The 21253-nt window shown below is 42.1% G+C and overlaps 1 protein-coding gene across 1 annotated transcript in view; it reads right to left on the reverse strand.

Moving 5' to 3' along the window:
- The window catches only part of GC (GC vitamin D binding protein), a 257077-nt gene that overhangs the window by 15706 nt on the left and 220118 nt on the right, over nt 1-21253 (reverse strand). Inside the window, exons 11-12 of the mRNA XM_068233393.1 lie at nt 6889-7021; nt 2874-2927 (exon numbers count right to left, since the gene is read on the reverse strand). Of these exons, the coding sequence (XP_068089494.1) occupies nt 2874-2927; nt 6889-7021 (187 nt within the window). The remainder of the gene's footprint in view (nt 1-2873; nt 2928-6888; nt 7022-21253) is intronic.

The raw sequence follows: 21253 nt of genomic DNA on the forward strand, positions 1-21253 counted from the left end.
AGGATTTCCGCAGTGTCAGCGCACGTCCTGTGCGCTGATCACGAAGAGAATTCCACAACCGTTACAACTAGTCATTGCACAGCTGCAACAACAAAACAAAAGGCATGTACATGTGTCAATTCCCTTTCATGATCGTTAACTTGCTGCGGTGAAGGGGCTTGCGTATCACAATGAGGCAATGACCGCCGGCTATATGAGTGTCTCTGGAGGGGGGGGGAACACCCAAGATAATAAGGTGGTTACTTCATTGTGGACAAACCAAATTCGATCAGCTGGACAGTCACTGTTGTTCTGTCATTGAGCTACCTCAGCCCGGCGACCATATGGGCTTGAAAACCGCCATGGCTTGCACTCTCGCCACCAGTCCAGCATGACCATCACTTCACAAACAGCTGTTTGCGGTGCGTTACACAGTTAGTTTGGTCTGTCAGTGTGAAGTAGTACTCTAATTACACTCCCTGATTGATGTATACACATGCAAGATGTTTTAAAGCACTTTAGGCCTCCAATTTAGCATGTAATTTGATTTCTGCCCTTAAAACGCTGTTGTGCGTCAAATCCAGATTTTTCCCGGGGACTTTTGGCGTGTATACCACTCCGCCATGCAAAAACTCCGATGTTAGACCCCTTGAAACATCTTTTCCATCACTTTTGTGGCCAGCATAAATGTTTCTAGTTTTCAAAGTTCGCATCCCCATTGAAGTCTATTGCGGTTCGCGAAGGGTTCGCGCAAACCGAACCTTTTGTAGAAGTTCGCGTTCGAGGTTCACAAACTAAAAATCAGAGGTTCAAGCCATTTCTACCCCACATGTCCAGATTGAATTACTTGCTATGGCTTATTTGGATTTACCACTGAGGTTTCCTTTTGGTCCATTCAAATAGATCAATGGGAAGCCTATGTGGCAAATACAAATATGAAGATGCCAGGACTCCATGCTTATCATCTGGGGCAGCATTCTGCACTCAAGATGGCAGAAATACAGATAAGAAAATAAAGAAAATAATAAGAAAAAAAAAGAAAATCGGACATAGATTATGAAGCTTGAGTCTGACAAAATATATTAAAAACGTTATACCCTTGAAATACTTTTCCCCAGTGTTGGTTTATATTTTGTACAAGGAGAGACATGGGCACATCCAGCCAAAATAAATGTGTGTTTCTTAAGATTTACAACGACATCTTAAAAAGAACTTTAATGAAAAGGGGAAAAAAATAATCAAAACATTGCAGAGTGAGAAGTTAAAAATAGAAGAGAGATCAAGAAATGATTAATATTCACCATGTAATTTGTTCATATTGTTTGATCCACATTTTTTTTTATAGATATACATATGCACAGAGGGAAATACTGGTTGCTTGGCTGTTGAAAAAAAAAACATGATTTCCCACAATACAACAAGGCTCCCACAGTGTGATGTCAAGAGATAATAGGTACTGACATCACACTGTGGGAGTGGTTTCACCACAATATCAGCCATACAGATGTCCCTCCCTGGTGATCTATTTGAGAAAAGGTAAGGATTCTTGTGGGAAAAGGGGCACCAGCTACTGATTGGTATGAACTCAATCTTTGGTCTCAGTTCCTCTTTAAAGGATACCTCAACTGACATGTGACATGATGAGATAGACATGTGTATTTACAGTGCCTAGCACACAAATAACAATGCTGTGTTCCTTTTTTTCTTTCTGTGCCTGAAAGAGTTAAATATCAGGTATGTAAGTGGCTAACTCAGTCTGAACTCAGACAGGAAGTGACTACAGTGTGACCCTCCCTGATATGAAATTTCAACTATAAAACACTTTCCTGGCAGAAAATGGCTTCTGAGAGCAAGAAAGAGATAAAAATATGAATTTCTCATTAGTGAGGGCCACACTGGAGTCACTTCCTGTCTGAGTCAGGACTGAGTCAGCCACTTACATACCTGATATTTAACTCTTACAGATAGAGAAAGAAAAAACAGGAACACAGCATAGTTATTTGTGTGCTAGGCACTGTACATACACATGTCTATTTCATTATGTCACATTTCAGTTCGGGTATCCTTTAAGTCCTACTGCAGCAGGTGAAGGCGCAGGTGAATGGGTGGCAAGGGGTGATAAAGGGATGGCTAAAGGCTGTTTGGCATATCCTGGCACTAGCTTGGGCTGGTAATGATGTGGTGTATAGGGATAAGCAGGCAATTTTTTTAAGTTTGATCTTGCAGTGAGTTGGCTATTTTCGCTACCTGAACTTTTTTTGTGGAACTGATGCATATTTTTGTTGAAATTTGTCTTTACACATTTCCATGAATTCACCGGCAGATTTGGGGATAAAATTGCATTGAAGAATATCGCTGTTTATAGCAAAGCACCCATAATTGCTATAATCACCAAATTTGCTAGGTATGATAAGATGAACAGTGGGTACAAGGGGAAAAAAATCCCCTTTAAAAAAAATGTAAATGATAAAATATTACATATGAATATAGTACTTATGTGAGCTTGTATGTTTATGAACATTTTCTCTCACAAAAAAAAAGTAAAAAAAAAAAAAGTGTTGCCAGCTATTAGCTGCAGTTTGCTGTAGCCATGGCCTGGAGCACAGTGATGGTTGGGAATCACATAGTGAATTCCCAGGGTGCCAAAGCAGGTCACATACTGTATGTGGACCATTTATTTTACTGAAGCCACCAATGGGATTTTTTTAATGACTGTAGGTTATCGCTGCATACTGTGACATTGGTAAATCAGGTCCACTGAGTATACTGCCATTCAAATGGGGTTAAGCCAATTATTTCTTGTTAATTACGCTAAACAGAGGGGACTGTGGCATAAAAATGCAGATCTGTTTTGACATATGTAGCAGAAAAAAATTAAAATATTAGCCAGTTACCTATTGGAGAAGGCAAGGCTCTTGAGCACAGTTCTTCCCCATAATCTTGTGTATCTGCAATAAAAAATATTGAGAGTAAGAAAACAGGAGACAATTTAGCTTATTTTTAACTTTCACTTGTTAATTAGAATTTAGAACCAATACAACTTATTAATTACCATTACAACGTCTTATCGGGGAACGGAGAAGCAGTCTCCTTTCTGGAAACACAGACATCAATAACAATCTTAACAGAAGCATTTGGGGTTCTTTTACAATGCATCAGTTGTAGAGCCGTGCAAGGGACAATGTAATCACATCGTAATGTGATGCAATTACTGAATATTGCAATGGTACATTCACACCTGCATGTTAGTGTTGCATTGGATTCCGTCGGAATGACGCCCATCAGCTGTATGACTTGTGCGATTACAGTTACAGTGAAGCATACTTCTATGTTGTACTGTATGTGTCACATCACACTTGTAAAATACAATTCAATATTTTCCAACACTGTTGAGTTGTGATGCTATTTTTCAGGATACATAAAGCAATGTACGTTAGGCTGCAAGGTGCATTGCACATTATGTGTGCATTTTGCCGCATTCAGTGAAGCATATAGCCAATGAAAGTATGCTTCACTGACTCAGTAATACACTGCATGCACTACATTATTCCCAACGGATTCTAACGTGCCAATGTAAATGTATAATTACAATAACATGGGATTATATTGTCTGACGCAAAGTACCTAAATGCACCAGTGTGAAAGTAGCCTTATAACTCACTCCACATTCTACCAACGGTGTTTTTAATGCAGTTAGTATCCTTCTTACCAAGTGATAACAATAACAATATTGATTGAATTCTACCCCTTATGTGTACTTTCCAAAACTACATACAACATAGAATGCCTTCTTTACTTTTAGGATCTATAAGAATTCCAGATATGTATCAGCAACAATAACATTTATTTCTATAGAGCCCCATATTGCCCTATGACACAGCTAAATATAGTCAGTGAAGTGTGGCCCGGTGGTAGTCGAGAAGCAGAAATGCAGACATCAAACCAACAAATTTTTCATTCCGGTGATACCTTTAATGACTGTGCATGGTTTATTGCAAGTTTTCAAAACTTTAGTACCCCTGAACCACCCTCTAAAACAGCAGTCATATTTTTTTTCTATTTGCTGTTCTGTGATATGCATCATAGCGCCTTTCTCCCCCTTTAGCGCCCCCCCACGCTCCAGTTCTGCTCAGCCGAAATCTTTGACTGGAGCAGAATGTTGAGGATGGGCTGGGAGGAAGTGTCTGTACTTCCTCCTCTCTGCCCGTCACCAGTAACTCCCCCTGCACTCACCGCTATTCATTCCTATATGCACAATGCGCTGCGGAGCTGCACTGTGTGCGGTCTTGGGGTAATTTAGCTCAGAACAATAGTGTACCAATTAGCTATTAGTACACTGTCGTTCTGAGCTAAATTACCTCAATACCGCACACAGCGCAACTCCGCAGTGCACTGTGCACATTGGAACGAATAGTGGCGAGTGCAGAGGGAGTTAATGATGACGGGCAGAGAGGAGGAAGTACAGACACTGCCTCCTAGCCCATCCTCGATCGGCAGTGCAGAGAGGGGGACTGAGGGTGTGCTAAAGGGGAAGGATTGTGCTGTGACTCTCATGTCACAGCACAGATGAAAAAAATGTATTAATAACATTTTTTTTAAATGGGGGGGCTGGGGGGACAATACATAGCAACAGAGGCTGGGCTGTATAGGCAGACACAGCCTCTGTGTGCGGATATCATTCTTAGGAACCACCTCGGGTTCTCTTTAAGGTTAGCTAAATTGTTTTTTTTTCTACTTATTTGTGATATATATATTTACTATCTACATATGTAAAATCGTGGGTGTGTGTGCCGCGATCACTCGAAAATGTCTTGACCGATTTTAACGAAACTTGGTATACAGATCCCTTACTACCTGAGAAGATATGTTCTGTGGGTCTCGCACACGTGGAGGCCTGCACACGTGAGCGGAACCACAAACAGCCAATCAGATTCCATCCATTCATATCAATGGAAAAAATGTAAAAGGCTGCCATTCTCACAGTAATACAGCCAGAGTCCCCAATCTTGGCAAAGTTGGTAACTTGGTGACTAAGATTACAAATGCGGGAAAAGGGGGCGGAGCATAAAACAGCCTATCGAATTTTAGCCATTCGTTTTAAATGGGAAAATGTAAACTACAGGCTGCAGCTATTCTTAGATTGTTAATCTCGGGGTTTTCAAACTTGACACTGTGGTCACTGGGTGACTGGGATTCATAATTAGGAAAGTGGGTGGAGCCTACAATAACCAATCAAAATTCACCTATTGATTTTCAAGGGGAATATTTAAATTGCTGCCGTTCTTCCACTGTTAATGGCAGAAGCCTCAATCCAGGTACAGGCGGTCATTGGGTGACTGGGTTTCAAATTCAGAAAAAGGGGTGGAGCCACAAACATCCAATCAGATTTTTTTTTGCCGGATAAACTGCTTTCATTCACACTTTTTTGATGTCAGCTCAAACTTGGTGATTAACCTATTTTGGTTCCTGGACGTAGTTTCTACGTCCAGGAACCATGCGCGCTACCGCGCGCCCCCGCGGCCGATCGTGCGCGTGCACGCGCACTCCCGGCCACGGATTCGGTAGCCAAGGAATCAATGTATCGGGCTACGTAGCCCGATCATTGATTCCTCTCCCCCGCTGAAAAAGCGACAGCTTCTCTCGGAAGCTGCGCCTTTTCTGGCCGTTCCCTCTGCGATGAGTCACTGTAAGCGCGTGCTACGCTTAGAGTGACGTCATGTAAACAAACTCATGGCCGCCATCTTGTGGCCAAAAAGTAATACTACACCTGAAAAAAAAAAAACACCAGAATTAACACACATTTACATTATATATCTATTGTTTACCTCCCACCCTCCCAAAAGTACCCTAATAAAATTTTTAGTATAAAAAAAAAAAACATTACAATAAAAAAAACAAAACATGTAAATATTTACCTAAGGGTCTAAACTTTTTAAATATCAATGTAAAGATGAAATATTTCTATATTTTTTTATTTTAAACTTGTAAATAGTGATAGATGCAAAATGGAAAAAATGCACCTTTCTTTCCAAATAAAATATTGTCGCCATACATTGTGATAGGGACATAATTTTAACGGTGTAATAACCGGGACATATGGGCATATACAATACGTGAGTTTTAATTATGGAGGCATGTATTATTTTAAAACTATAATGGCTGAAAACTGAGAAATAATGAATTTTTCCATTTTTTTCTTATTCTTCCTGTTAAAATGCATTTACAGTAAAGTGGCTCTTAGCAAAATGTACCCCCCAAAGAAAGCCTAATTGGTGGTGGAAAAAACAAGATATAGATCAGTGCATTGTGATAAGTAGTGATAAAGTTATAGGCTAATGAATGGGAAGTGAACATTTCTCACGTGAAAACGACGGAACCTGAATGGGTTAAGTGACTGTGTGTCAAGGCTACAAAAAGTAGGTGGAGCCAAAAAACATTTCACTTGGAAAATGTAAACTGCAGCCATTCTTACACTTTTAATAGCAGGGTTCTTAAACTCTGTACAGTTGGTCACTGGGTGACTGAGATTAACATTCAGGAAAGTGGGTGGAGCCTACAACAGCCAATCAAAATTCACCTATTGAATTTCAAGGTGAATATTTAAATTGCTGCCATCGTTACACTGTTAATGGCAGAGGCCTCAAACCTGGTACAATGGGTCATTGGGTGCCTTGGGTTCAAAATCAGAAAAGGGGGTGGGCCACAAACAGCCAATCAGATTTGTTTCATTTATATGGGAAAATTACTCATAGTATCAATTTCTATGTAAATAGTGCTGGGTAAGGGGGGGTCTAGTGTAAAACTTGCACTAGGGCCCATGGATCCTTAGCTACACCACTGCATATTTATGTATATATGTATATTTTCATTCCCGCAAATTCATTTCAGTTGGAACTTAGCACAGCTTACCTTCTCTTTGCAGTAGACAGGGGGAGCATTTATAATACAGCATGTAGATGCTAAGTCAGCTCTTTCCGCTGCTAGCTCTTCCACTTTGCTTGATGTTAGTTTAGGCGTCCTCCTGCTGAGAGCTTTATTTAATCTGCAACAACAAACAAATACACATACATTAGGAGCAGTCTTGCATACTAGGCTTTGCTTCAGGCTTTCACTTGGTTGGTTTATAATGCCAACACTCACAAACTACAAGTCTTTTTATAGTTCATGCTAATAAAAAGAAGTTTTAATTTTAATTATAGCAAAACTTAACTTTGGCATAAGTTTGCTAATGAAAATGAAACAATACTATAAATGAAATTAGGGCAACATCACAATATTTTTTAAGTATGTCATAATAAATCTGACATGCTATAAAACCATTCCCTTTTTTCACCTCCCACACATTGGTATTTTTTTTCTTCCTAGTTATTGCAATGTTTAATTAGCCTTTGAAGAATGAAAATTACTTTAACGAATGGGATCATCTCCATGCATTATTAATATGCTTTTTATTTCATATAGTTTCACAATCTGTTTATGCTGATGGCTGGTGCACCAACCATTTCTGTGTTTATTCTGTTTAAAATATGTCTGCATGCTAAATATATTTTAAAGTAGACCTCCGTTCCATGCAAAGCAAGATTAACAGTGATGTGAGCAGTCATGTGTACACATCCACTGAGGGAGGAAAGGATGGAGATCCTGCGCATAATTGAAGTGAACCTATGCCCATCATTTAGGCAACTTTTGCACATGGTGCAATTGTCCTGCGGTACTGCTCTGCTCGTACTGTTTGGCAACACACTGCAGGGTCTGCATAATCTCTGTGTCGTCGGAAGCACTCCCCGTGCATCAAGTCGCATGGCTGGTAGTAAAGCCAGTCTCAGGGGCCTAAAAAAATAAATCAAAACTGAGAGGAAGTAGAAATATTTCAACAGCTCCTTAGCCCATATGACCTCTTCCCAAAATCTGCATTTGAACAATCAGATTTCTTTGCAGGATAAACTGCTTCTATTCACACTTTTTGATGTCAAGAACCCGAAAACTCAGACTTGGTAATTGAGTGATTGTGTGTCAAGGCTATAAAAAGTGGGTGGAGCCAAAAAACATTTCACAGGGAAAATGTAAACTGCAACCATTCTTACACTTTTAATGGCAGGGTTCTTAAACTTTGTACAGTTGGTCACTGGCTGGATGGGATTGATATTCAGGAAAGAGGGTGGAGCCTACAACAACCAATCAAAATTCACCTATTGAACTTCAAGGAGAATATTTAAACTGCTACCATTCTTACGCTGCTAATGGCAGAGGCCTCAAACCTTGTACAGTCTGTCATTGGATGCCTTGGGTTCAAAATCAAAAAAGGGCGTGGGGCCACAAACAGCCAATCAGATTTGTTACATTTCTATGGGAGATTGGCTCACATTGATCACCGGGTCAGGAGCCAATGCAATTCGCTCCTGACCGGCTCACTTAGCTCTGCTGTCATATCAACAGAACGGCGACTGAGTTTTGGAGGGGAGAAGGGGATGCGATTGACGGGACCAACGAGAGTGGCACAAGTGCGTGGCTGACGGCGGTGAGTGAAATCTACGCCCTGGCAGGAAAAACAGCCTCCTAACATGGCGTAGATTTCAATCACTGCTGTCCAAAAGCGGTTAAGCAACACTATTCACTTAAGTAATAAAGCTTGAAATGAGCCATAAGTTGAACATGAACAGGCATTAATAATTACTACATGGCCATCTTTAAAGGGACACTATAGTGAACTAGGACCATTTAAGTTAATTGAATAATTAATATCTGCCTGAGTTTTAATAAAAGGACTGTGACTTGTAAAAACTGTAGAGGCGAAACACGGAAATTACATCAGCTGTGGGTAAGATGTCTGAATTCAAGTTACTGATGAAGTGCAGGTCAGCTCATTTATCAGTGTTGGGGAACTGAAAGTTCTGAAAGAACTGAAAGTGTTGGGTAACTGAAAGTTTGTCCATTATTCCCCTGCTAGCGAGGTTTCTGTTGTCAGATCTGTGAGACCCCCAGCAGTCTTGCAGGCTCTGCCAAGGGATGACACCACCTCCTGTTGCTGGAGAAACAGACTGACTGATGTGTCCTCAGCAGACACATCAAGACTGCAGAGGGTCTCACAGATCTTCATAGCTGGCAGCATAAACATCTCTAGCAGGGGAATAATGGACAAACTTTCAGCTACAGCTGTCACCCCTGTGGAAAGAATCAATTGAGGTTTTATAATTAATTGTGTATACCTTTTATATTCTTTGCTGCTTTGAGAATAGCGCTGATATAATCAAACTAGTGTGCTAGGGTGATACTTTAAGAGTATGATTATAATATTGTTTTAAGAATTATCATAATGTAACCGAATAATTATGAATATGGAGCTCAGTTACTGTGCCTAGCTTTTTTATATCCTTACAGGGACATTCCACTTTCCAGAGGACAAAAGGAGAATCCAGTAAGGAGGCAGTCTGAACCAGATTCCAGGGCTGGCTTTCTCTGAGGTCATATTGAGGAATAGAAAGTTATCTAAAGTCAGCCATAGTCAGAGGGTAAAACGAAACTTATTCTACAAGGAATCATACTCAGGTCATCTTGAAAGACACAGTGGACCCACCCAGTCAGGAGGTGCAAGCTGCCACTTGCTAGTGATATTTGGACTAGGATAGCAGGATCCGCACCGTTTAAAATCAGAATTTATTAGAACATTTAAAATCTAGAACAGGCAGTACTGAGTGTGAGCCGGGTCACCATGACGCACGGCATTTCAGAGTTTAGCTCTTTCCTCAGATGGCTGTAGCACACACTCTGACTGTGACTTGTAAAAACTGTAGAGGCGAAACACGGACATTACATCAGCTGTGGGTAAGATGTCTGAATTCAAGTTACTGATGAAGTGCAGGTCAGCTCATTTATCAGTGTTGGGGAACTGAAAGTTCTGAAAGAACTGAAAGTGTTGGGTAACTGAAAGTTTGTCCATTATTCCCCTGCTAGCGAGGTTTCTGTTGTCAGATCTGTGAGACCCCCAGCAGTCTTGCAGGCTCTGCCAAGGGATGACACCACCTCCTGTTGCTGGAGAAACAGACTGACTGATGTGTCCTCAGCAGACACATCAAGACTGCAGAGGGTCTCACAGATCTTCATAGCTGGCAGCATAAACATCTCTAGCAGGGGAATAATGGACAAACTTTCAGCTACAGCTGTCACCCCTGTGGAAAGAATCAATTGAGGTTTTATAATTAATTGTGTATACCTTTTATATTCTTTGCTGCTTTGAGAATAGCGCTGATATAATCAAACTAGTGTGCTAGGGTGATACTTTAAGAGTATGATTATAATATTGTTTTAAGAATTATCATAATGTAACCAAATAATTATGAATATGGAGCTCAGTTACTGTGCCTAGCTTTTTTATATCCTTACAGGGACATTCCACTTTCCAGAGGACAAAAGGAGAATCCAGTAAGGAGGCAGTCTGAACCAGATTCCAGGGCTGGCTTTCTCTGAGGTCATATTGAGGAATAGAAAGTTATCTAAAGTCAGCCATAGTCAGAGGGTAAAACGAAACTTATTCTACAAGGAATCATACTCAGGTCATCTTGAAAGACACAGTGGACCCACCCAGTCAGGAGGTGCAAGCTGCCACTTGCTAGTGATATTTGGACTGGCAGAAAGAGACTGTCTAAAAGGAGGAATATATTAACCAGAGTATAAAAAGGGACTATAGGGAAAGGACTTTCGCTTTTCTGTGCTGGTGAGGTTGAGTTCAGAACTCTGCCTTTGTAAGCTAGCGTGGGAACGCCCTTCATAAGTATAATAAAAGATTCCACTGTTTCATTGGCACAAAGAAGAGAGTCTCGGAGTGAGTTTATTTTTCCTTTTACACTCCCCCCCCCAAACTGATGAATGAGGTGACCTGTACTGCATCAGTAACTTGAATTCCGACATCATGCCCACAGCTGATATAAAGCTATGTATAAAGCTATGTAAATCTGTGTACACACATGCAATAACCGTCGGCTGAAATGGCCAATAACAACCATTTCAGCCGATGATCGTTATGTGTGTAATATTGCTTGGTCATTGGGGGTTCTCAAGGATCTGTCTTGTCAGATCCTTAACAAGCCCTGATTCCGGACCAATACCAATCACAATGCTAATTTCACCACTGTCAGGTAAATGAAGTCACTGTCATCCATCGTTTGTGGTCCCTCCACCCCTCTCGATAGCAACAGAACACATTGCTAGCCTCTAGGCTAGGGATGTGTCTGTACGTGTCATTCCCTGAATTGTCACCCGAGGAATCGCTTCCTGATTCCTGATGGGCGACAATTCCCGCATCTGTGTACTTAGCTTTAGTTATGTGTCTCTCCTCTGCACTTTTTACAAGTCAGTGTCATGTTTTTCAAACACAGACCTCTGGCAGATATTAATTATTTAATTAACTTAAAGGACAACTATCGTGAAAATCGTAAATTTTAAAATACATGTAAACACATACAAATAAGAAGTACATTTCTTCCATAGTAAAATAAGCCATTAATTACTTTTCTCCTATGTTGCTGTCACTTACAGCAGGTATCATAAATCTGACAGAACTGACAGGTTTTGGACTAGCCAATCTTCTCATGAGGGATTCTCAGGGTTTTGTTTAGTTTCAAAAGCAATTAGTGAATGGCAGTTGCTCTGTCCAACTGCCAAAAAAAGTGTACAGAGAGCAGAGAGGCTGGCCAGTGTATAAATCCTTTTTAGGGAATATCTTTATATAGAATAAAAGCCTTGCTGAGAGTCCCCCATGAAGAGATTGACTAGTTCAAAACCTGATTTCTACTACCTACTATAAGTGACAGCAACATAGGAGAAAAGTAATTTATGGCTCAATTTACTCTAAAACAAACATACTTTTTAGTCCTACTGGTTTACATGTATTTTACATTTTACAATTTTTCGTGATAGTAGTCCTTTAAATCAGGGGTCCCCAACCTTTTCCGGACCGGGGACCGCTTTCTGACCAAATTTTTCTCCGTGGACCGGGGGCGGGGGGGTGTTTAGAGGTATGGGGTGATGAGTGGGGTGCGCGACCTAGTGAACAGTGTCGTGCGCAGCGGGTTACGGGGGGGGGGGGGTTCTGGGGTGCAGCTGCATTGCCTCAGTATAGGTAGTTTAGTTGCCCCAGTATGGCTAGTATAGTTACCCCAGTATAGTGCCCCAGTGTAGCTAGTATAGTGACCAGTATAGCTAGTATAGTCCCAGTATGGGTAGGTAATGCCCCAGTATAGTGCCCAGTATAGCTAATAGTGTCCAGTATGGGTAGGTAGTGCCCCAGTACAGCTAGTAAAGTGCCCATTATAGCTAGTATAGTGCCCCAGTATGGCTAGTATAGTGCCCAGCATGGCTAGTATAGTGCCCAGCGTGGCTAGTATAGTGCCCAGCGTGGCTAGTATAGTGCCCACTGCCCAGTATAGCACCCAGCGTGGCTAGTATAGTGCCCAGCATGGCTAGTATAGTGCCCACTGCCCAGTATAGCTAGTATAGTGCTCATCATGGCTAGTATAGTGCCCACTGCCCAGTATAGCTAGTATAGTGCCCAGCATGGCTAGTATAGTGCCCAGCATGGCTAGTATAGTGCCCACTGCCCAGTATAGCTAGTATAGTGCTCAGCATGGCTAGTATAGTGCCCACTGCCCAGTATAGCTAGTATAGTGCCCAGCATGGCTAGTATAGTGCCCAGCATGGCTAGTATAGTGCCCACTGCCCAGTATAGCTAGTATAGTGCCCAGCATGGCTAGTTAGTGCCCAGCATGGCTAGTATAGTACCCATTAAAGCTAGTATAGTGCCCAGTAAAGCTAGTATAGTGCCCAGTAAAGTGCCCTAGAATGGGTAGGTGGTGCCCCCACTCCTGTTACCTTATGAGCAAGCGGGCGGCCGCTTCCGGATTCCCCCAGGCACCGCTCTCCTTCATGCCTCATCTCCGATACCAGCAGCGCGTCTTGCAGGGGAGGGAAGGAGGCGGGGCAGCGGCTTCCTGTAGCGGCGATATGCCTTCCTGTAGTGGCGATATGCTATGCCACTACCATGGCAGCCGCTGCCCCGCCTCCTTCCCTCCTCCGCAAGATGCGCTGTTAGCGGAGATGCTGCATGAAGAAGAGAGGCGCCTGGGGGAATCCGGAAGCGGCCGCTCGCTCATAAGATAACATGAGCGGCGGCTGCGGGGGGGAGGGGCGAGAGAACAGACCCGCCGCGGCCCAACTGTAAACTGCCAACGGACCGGCAGTGGGCCGCGGCTTTAAATGCACTCAGTTCGCTATAATGACCCTTTAAGTTCCCATTACCAAGAATCCCATATTCGTATAGGGACATTTGTTCGTGTACATGCAAAAAGGGCATCTGGAAAAAAGGGCACGTGGTGTAAACGATAAGCGGTAATAGCGTTTATAACAATATTGTGTTGTATTTCGTTTACAAATAATGTTTTACAAATTCAAGGGAACCTTAACTGAGAGGGATATGGGTGTTTCCTTTAAACTATACCAGTTGCCTGGCATTTCTGCTGTTCGCTTTGGCAGCTGTAGTGGTTGAATCACACATCTGAAACAAGCATGCAGCTAATCCACCGGATCTGCATGCTTGTTGAGGGGCTGTGGATAAAAGTATTAGAGGCACAGGATCAGGAGGAGAGTCAAGCGACTGGTATTATTTTAAAAAGAAAAATCCATATCCTTCTCAGTTTAGGTTCCCTTTAAAGGACTTCCTTGGCCAAAATGAAGAAAATTACACTTTACCTTTTTCTTAGCAGAATCCACTCCGTTCCGCCGTCAATGTAGGCCTTTCCATTCCCCCAGGGATTGCCCCGACCCCACCAAATGGGTTGCATCGATTCCAGCATCCTCCTGAAGCGTACATCGGGTGCGGCGGGAGGCAGGCTAAAGGCTGCGCAGTCGCAATCGCGGCAAAGCGTACTGCGCAGCCGCGGATCAAGGCGGCGGCCATCTTAGGGGTGGAATCGATGCGACCCGTTCGGTGGGGTCGGGGTAAACCCTGGGGGAACGGAAAGGCCTACATTGACGGCGGAACGAAGTGGAGGACGCGCAGGGCGTCCTCCGTGGATTCTGCTAAGAAAAAGGTAAAGTGTAATTTTCTTCATTTTGGCCTCGGAAGTCCTTTAAAAAACATTGAATAATGTGTATGAAATCGCAAATTGTGAAAACGATAATCTTCCCTGTTTTAAAAGTGAAACTTATAATTACGTTTATTAAAAAACGATAGTATATGTTTAATCGTTATAATTGTATAAAATTGTTGATAACCTTCATTTATCGTTTCTTCATATAATAAAATCTGAAAATATGGTTTATAACGATAAAAAAAAATATAAGTACGTTCGTAATAACTGTTGTAAAACATTAGTAAATTTTACTAACATTTTACTACAACTAAACCTAACTCTACTCTCACACAAAACCCTCCCTGTACCTATCCCTAACCCTTAGACCCCCCTGGTGGTGCCTAACCCTAAGACTCCCCTTGTGGTGCCTAATCCTAAATCTCCCCTGGTGGCGCCTAACCCTAAATCTCCCCTGGTGGGGCCTAACCCTAAGACCCCCCTGGTGGTGCCTAACCCTAAATCTCCCCTGGTGGTGCTTATTCCTAAGACCCCCCTGGTGATGCCTAACCCTAAATCTCCCCTGGTGGTGCCTTGCCCTAAATCTCCCCTGGTGGTACCTAACCCTAAGACCCCCCTGGCGGTGCCTAACCCTAAATCTCCCCTGGTGGTGCCTAACCCTAAGATCCCCCCTGGTGGTGCCTAACCCTAAACTCCCCTTAGTGATCGCTTTATTGTGTGGATAATAATGTTTTACAAGTAGTGACTGTAAAAATATATTACAATTTACATACTGATCGCTTTATTATGTGATTTATATTGTTTTACAAACAGTAAAGAATAAAATTGTAAATAATGTTTTAGTTAAATACGATAAATGTTTAGTATTTTTGTAAACGCTATTCGTCACGGGCGCATTTTGTAAACATAAATCATCACAAGCGCAGTTTGAAAACGTTAATAATCTCCGGGCAACCTTTTTTGCTGTTCATCGCCCATCAAACGATAACAAACGAGTGAATGGCGGCGCCCTTTTTGTCCACTCGCCTCATGCGCCCAAATTTCCTGCCACCCATTGAGTCTGTGCAGCAGATAGAGTAGTCATGAGGATATATCATGTTAGCTCTGTTTGAATGCAAAACCGCTGTTAGATAGATGTTCTACTGCCTATAAGTTCACAGTTATCCATTTTTTTAAGTTGTTTCATATGACAGTATAATTGCTTTACCCAGCTGCAACTCTTTTGACTATTATGTTCAATAGGTTACATATTGATCGAAGCCTGTTAGAAGAGGAAGACTATCATCACATGCCATTCAGTTATTTCAAAAGTAAAACCTGTGAGAACTGATGCATCTACGAAGGGATGCCTAAAGGTACATTGGATTTTTATGTTCATTTTGATGCTGATACTTAAAATACTTTTGATACTTAAAGCTGAACTCCAATAGGTAAAAAGTTAATAAAAAGAAATAAAAATCCCCCATAGGATCTTTGGCCAGAAATGAACTTAATTATCAAGTAGAAAATGTGCCAGCCATGTCCTGCAGGAGCAGATGTCAAGTATAATCTTGACAGTAGCACATTAATATTTTTGATGATCATAAGCTTTATATAACTATGGCTTTCCAAAGAAAAACAGCCGCAAGTTGTTCAAACTAACAACAGGGGATCATTTCTGTAGAAATGATGCAGTGAAGTACCTTAAAACATACTGAAGCATGCAATTAGAAAAATAATTGCAAATGATGAACTCAGAATGAAGGATAAATGTGACGCTGATAAATATTTTGCTTTTATCGCTTGATAATGTTTGATTGCAGCCCTTGTGTTATTGCTTTAGGCCTAAACCACAAAACTTGGAAACACTAAACTGTAAACTGAAATCCAAGCAAACAGTGAGGAAAAAAAAACATTTCATCCAGTATTATATTCAATAAAGAGTGATTATGTGTGTTTACACTGTAGAGTCTAATAGTTTAAGCTTGAAGAGCACCTCCGGCATGCTCAACGGCTCGCCATGAAACAAGGCAAGTGCTTGAAACCTTGTTCCCCACACGAAACAACCAATAGCTTCATGGCCACAGCATGTGTTGCTGATGCTCACCACAGCTAATAGGCAGCTGACAAGCTTAGCGTGGGCTTCAGCAAAAGACTTGGGAGTGGCCATGAAGCTGCCCGCTGCTTTGGAAAAACTTTAGACAATATTGGCACAGCACCTTTGCTGACTAGGGGCGGGGTGTCAAGCATGTACCTTGTTTTTCAGCATGCTGAAGGTGCTCTTTCATTACAAGACAACACATCAGAATGATAGGCTATCAGCTGCTGATGATCATCTTAACTGCAAAGGGGTACAAATTTGGGACTAATGGGTCATTTCCACTAGGCCGGATTTGCAGCATTTCTCTACATGTGAATTTGGACAAGAATTCATAGCCTATTGAAATCAATAGGCTGCCTCCAAATTTGCTTGCAGGGGAAAAAATGTAGTCCCAGCTGCTAGCACAAGTGAAAGACAGATGCTAGCACAAGTGAAAAACTGGGCCTAAGGCTTGGTTCACACATAAATCTGTACATTCCTGGACCAGTACAGTCCTGTCCTATCCTATCCTGTCAGTTTTGCAACAGTTTAAAGAGAAACCGTGACCAAGAATTAAACTTCGTCCCAATCAGTAGCTGATACCCCCTTTTACATGAGAAATGTATTCCTTTTCACAAATGGACCATCAGGGGGCGCTGTATGGCTGATATTGTGGTGAAACCCCTCCCACAAGATACTCTGAGGACTGCGGTCCTGGCAGCTTCCTGTCTGTGAACCTTGTTGCATTGTGGGAAATAGCTGTTTACAGCTGTTTCCAACTGCCAAAAAAGCAAGCAGCAGCTACATCACCTGCCAGCAGTAAAAATGTCACCATGTGATAAATATCAGAATGTAAATGAGGGATTTCAAAGATTTTACAATGGGCAAACACTGACTAAATCATTTATACATAATTATTGTTAAAATGAAGCACTTTTTTTATTACATTATTTTCACTGGCGTTCCTCTTTAACCTGACAGGATTGGAACTGTACACCTTTTATGTGTGTACACACCTATTGAAAACTGATACAAAAACAGACAAGACAGGACTGGACTGGAAATGTAAACCTTTTATGTGCAAACCATGCCATAAAAAACTCATACAAAACTGATGCCAACTGTCAAAAATGACAAGACCTTTTATGTGTGAACCCAGCCTTTAGGTTTGGCTGACAGTTGTAAAGTGTTGCACTTAAAGGACAACAATCGCAATAAAAGTAGGCAGTTAAAATCAGACAGAACTGACAGGTTTTGGACAGTCCATCTCTTCATGGGGGATTCTCAGGGTTTTCTTTTAACAGCATTTCCTGAACAGCAGTTGCAATGTCTAATTGACAAAATAGTGTGCAAGTGATTAGGGAGGCTGGCTGGTATCTTACTATTTTGGCAGTTAAACTGCTGTTCAGGAAATGCTGTTGAAAACAAAGGAAACCCTGAGAATCCCCTATGAGGTGATGGACTGGCCCCAAACCTATCGGTTCTGTCAGATTTTGCTTACTTTTTTCGCTATAGATCCTGTAACAGCATCTTAACTGCCTCCAATGGACCTCTAACTACCTGGACATTTGAAGAAAGCAGTTGAAGTTTTTTTTACAGGAAATTTAACTGTCTATCAAAACAGTTGCTTTGTAAATGTATAGAACATTGAATTCTGGAAGCAGTTTGAGGTAGCAATTCCAAGAAGCTGCAAGCAACATCTCAGAAAGCCAGATCTACCATGGGAATTCACAAATGACTTCAAACACCTACCACAAATACCTCCATAGTCTCTCTCATTCGTTCAGTTGAGAAACTGTCAATATGTGCTTGACAACTACATTAACATGTTAAACAACACTCTGCAGCCACCTGTGCAAAGCAACTCCTTGACCTGCTGCATGTTGCTAAATAGTGTTTGTGTTCGGATTCGCACCACTTGGTTCAGCGCCCAAATGCATTCAGCACCATTTCAGCACCAGAGGACAGGGTGTATTTCATTCCAATTTGGAAGGAGGAAGTATTTGAGCTAAATGAAATGCTCTCTTTCTTGCTGTTGCATGCTGAAATGGTGCTGAATGTGTCTTTTTGGGTGCCGACCCATGTGATCTTGAATTGAAATACCAGCACTATGGCTGAGTTGATAGAGTTTCAGGGCTGATTTAACTTCTGATTATCTGCAAAGAGAAGACAGGCGTGAGCACATGACTTCTTATGCTGGGAGTTTCTGAGCTGTTGAGTCATTTGGATTAACAGACTGGATATATAGCTACACGTTTGTGCTGGGTAAGACATTTCACACATAATGTATTTCAATCCTATAAGCCTGATTTGATAGCCATCAGGGTTGGGGTTTTCATTACTTTGACTTTGACTTATTGTTAACTGCAATTTCTGCACCAATTTCCTGCATCAGAAAGTCATGCAGTCCTGGCTGAATTAAAGTGATTGTTTTCCATTTATACTTTCTGAGACACTGATCTAGAGCAAGCATATGCATCAGTCATTCTGACTCCACTCTGACTTTAACAGGTGCCTCTTTGTGAAAAATTGGAATCCTAAGTTCAGCACGACAGGTATTTTATAACTACAAGACTGCAAAGACAGCTTCGGTATTTCTTGTTGTTTATGCGCACATTAAATGTTTAGTACACTTTTAAGCACATTTATAAGAAAAAGCCCCAGGTATACTTAATATTTACTGCAATGATTTTACAACTAATTTTTCTTGTTCATGTACCATTTAAATGCAAGTTTGCACGTAATTAAAACATTACAAAAATGCAGTGCTGGGCGTAATGGAAAAAGCTACGCTTACGGATCATTACGCGTAATTTTATGCTATTACGCATTATGGAATTACGCTTACGGCATAGACATTCAATTACGGTACATGTCTGTAATTACGCATAGACCTTACGCAATTACGCGTAAGAATACCGTAATTCAGGTTGTTACGTTATAGGCTTACGCGTAAAATCCTACTAGCAATTAATGCGTAAGGTCATGCTGCCAAGCGGAAAAGTTGACGCATGGATCAATGTTAGGTAGCCGCCGACTTTAAGTGTTAATAGCAAAGCCCCCTTAATTGCTAAGAGCCTCAAATTTGGAGAATATATTAAGGAGATCAGAAGGAATAAGAGGAAAATTTTTTTTTTCAAAAAGACCTTATAGTTTTTGAGAAAATCGATGTTAAAGTTTCAAAGGAAAAATATATACATTTAAAAACCCGCCGACTTTAACGGTTAATAGCAAAGCCTGCTTAAAATTTAGGAACACCAAATTCACAGGGTATATTAAGGGGATCAGTGGGAATAAGAGGAACATTTTTTTTTCAAAAAGACCTTATAGTTTTTGAGAAAATCGATTTTTAAGTTTCAAGGGCAAAAATGTCTTTGAAATAGGGAAAATGTCAGTTTTTTTTGCACAGGTAACAATAGTGTTTTATTTTCATAGATTCCCCCAAGTGGGAAGAGTTTTACTTACTTCGTTCTGAGTGTGGGAAATATAAAAAAAAAACTACGTGGGGTCCCCCCTCCCAGACCTCTTTAACCCCTTGTCCCCCATGCAGACTGGGATAGCCAGAATGCGGAGCACCGGCCGCGTGGGGCTCCGCACCCTGACTATACCAGCCCGCATGGTCCATGGATTGGGGGGTCTCGGAAGGGGAGGGGCAGCCAAGCTTTCCCCTCCCCCTCCGAGCCCTTGTCCAATCCAAGGACAAGGGGCTCTTCTCCACCTCCAATGGGCGGTGGAGGTGGAGGCCGCGATTTCCTGGGGGGGGGGGGGGGTTCATGGTGGCATCTGGGAGTCCCCTTTAAAAAGGGGTCCCCCAGATGCCCACCCCCCCTCCCAGGAGAAATGAGTATAGAGGTACTTGTTGTACCCCTTACCCATTTCCTTTAAGAGTTAAAAGTAAATAAACACACAAACACATAGAAAAAGTATTTTAATTGAACAAAAAACATAACCACGAAAAAAGTCCTTTAATATTCTTAATTAACCATTAATACTTACCTGTCCCTTTAAAAGCCAGTTCCCACGCAATATCCTCGGAAATATACTAATCAGTTACAATGTAACAAAGTTGTTACAATGTAACAACTTTGTTACTTTGTAACACCACCGCACCCGACGTCACTCGCTGCTCACCCGGCCGCCGCATACACTCTAAGTCCCCGCCGGCTCCCGCCGTCCACTCCGCCCACACCTGTCACCCATACACATGCTGGCACCCATGGGTGCCAGCATGTATATAGGTGACATGTGGGAGAGGCGGGGAGGGCAGCAGAGCCGGCGAGGACTTAGCGTCCTAAACCCGACAGAGCTCTGAGCTATATAGCTCAGAGCTCTCGAAAGCATCTTTGTATTTGGGCTCCAAGGAGCCCCATTGGTCCTTAGCAGACCAATGGGGTTCCTTCTGATTTGAAGGAACCCCATTGGTCTGCTAAGGACCAATGGGGCTCCTTGGAGCCCAAATACAAAGATGCTTTCGAGAGCTCTGAGCTATATAGCTCAGAGCTCTGTCGGGTTTAGGACGCTAAGTCCTCGCCGGCTCCGCTGCCCTCCCCGCCTCTCCCACATGTCACCTATATACATGCTGGCACCCATGGGTGCCAGCATGTATATGGGTGACAGGTGTGGGTGGAGTGGACGGCGGGAGGCGGGGACTTAGAGTGTATGCGGCGGCGGGCAGGTGAGCGGCGAGTGACGTCGGGTGCGGTGGTGTTACAAAGTAACAAAGTTGTTACATTGTAACAACTTTGTTACATTGTAACTGATAAGTATATTTCCGAGGATATTGCGTGGGAACTCTCTTTTAAAGGGACAGGTAAGTATTAATGGTTAATTAAGAATATTAAAGGACTTTTTTCATGGTTATGTTTTTTGTTCAATTAAAATACTTTTTCTATGTGTTTGTGTGTTTATTTACTTTTAACTCTTAAAGGAAATGGGTAAGGGGTACAAGTACCTCTATACTCATTTCTCCTGGGAGGGGGGGTGGGCATCTGGGGGACCCCTTTTTAAAGGGGACTCCCAGATGCCACCATGAACCCCCCCCCCAGGAAATCGCGGCCTCCACCTCCACCGCCCATCGGAGGTGGAGAAGAGCCCCTTGTCCTTGGATTGGACAAGGGCTCGGAGGGGGAGGGGA

This window comes from Hyperolius riggenbachi, chromosome 1, assembly GCF_040937935.1.
Source record: "Hyperolius riggenbachi isolate aHypRig1 chromosome 1, aHypRig1.pri, whole genome shotgun sequence".
NCBI classification, from domain to species: Eukaryota; Metazoa; Chordata; class Amphibia; order Anura; family Hyperoliidae; genus Hyperolius; species Hyperolius riggenbachi.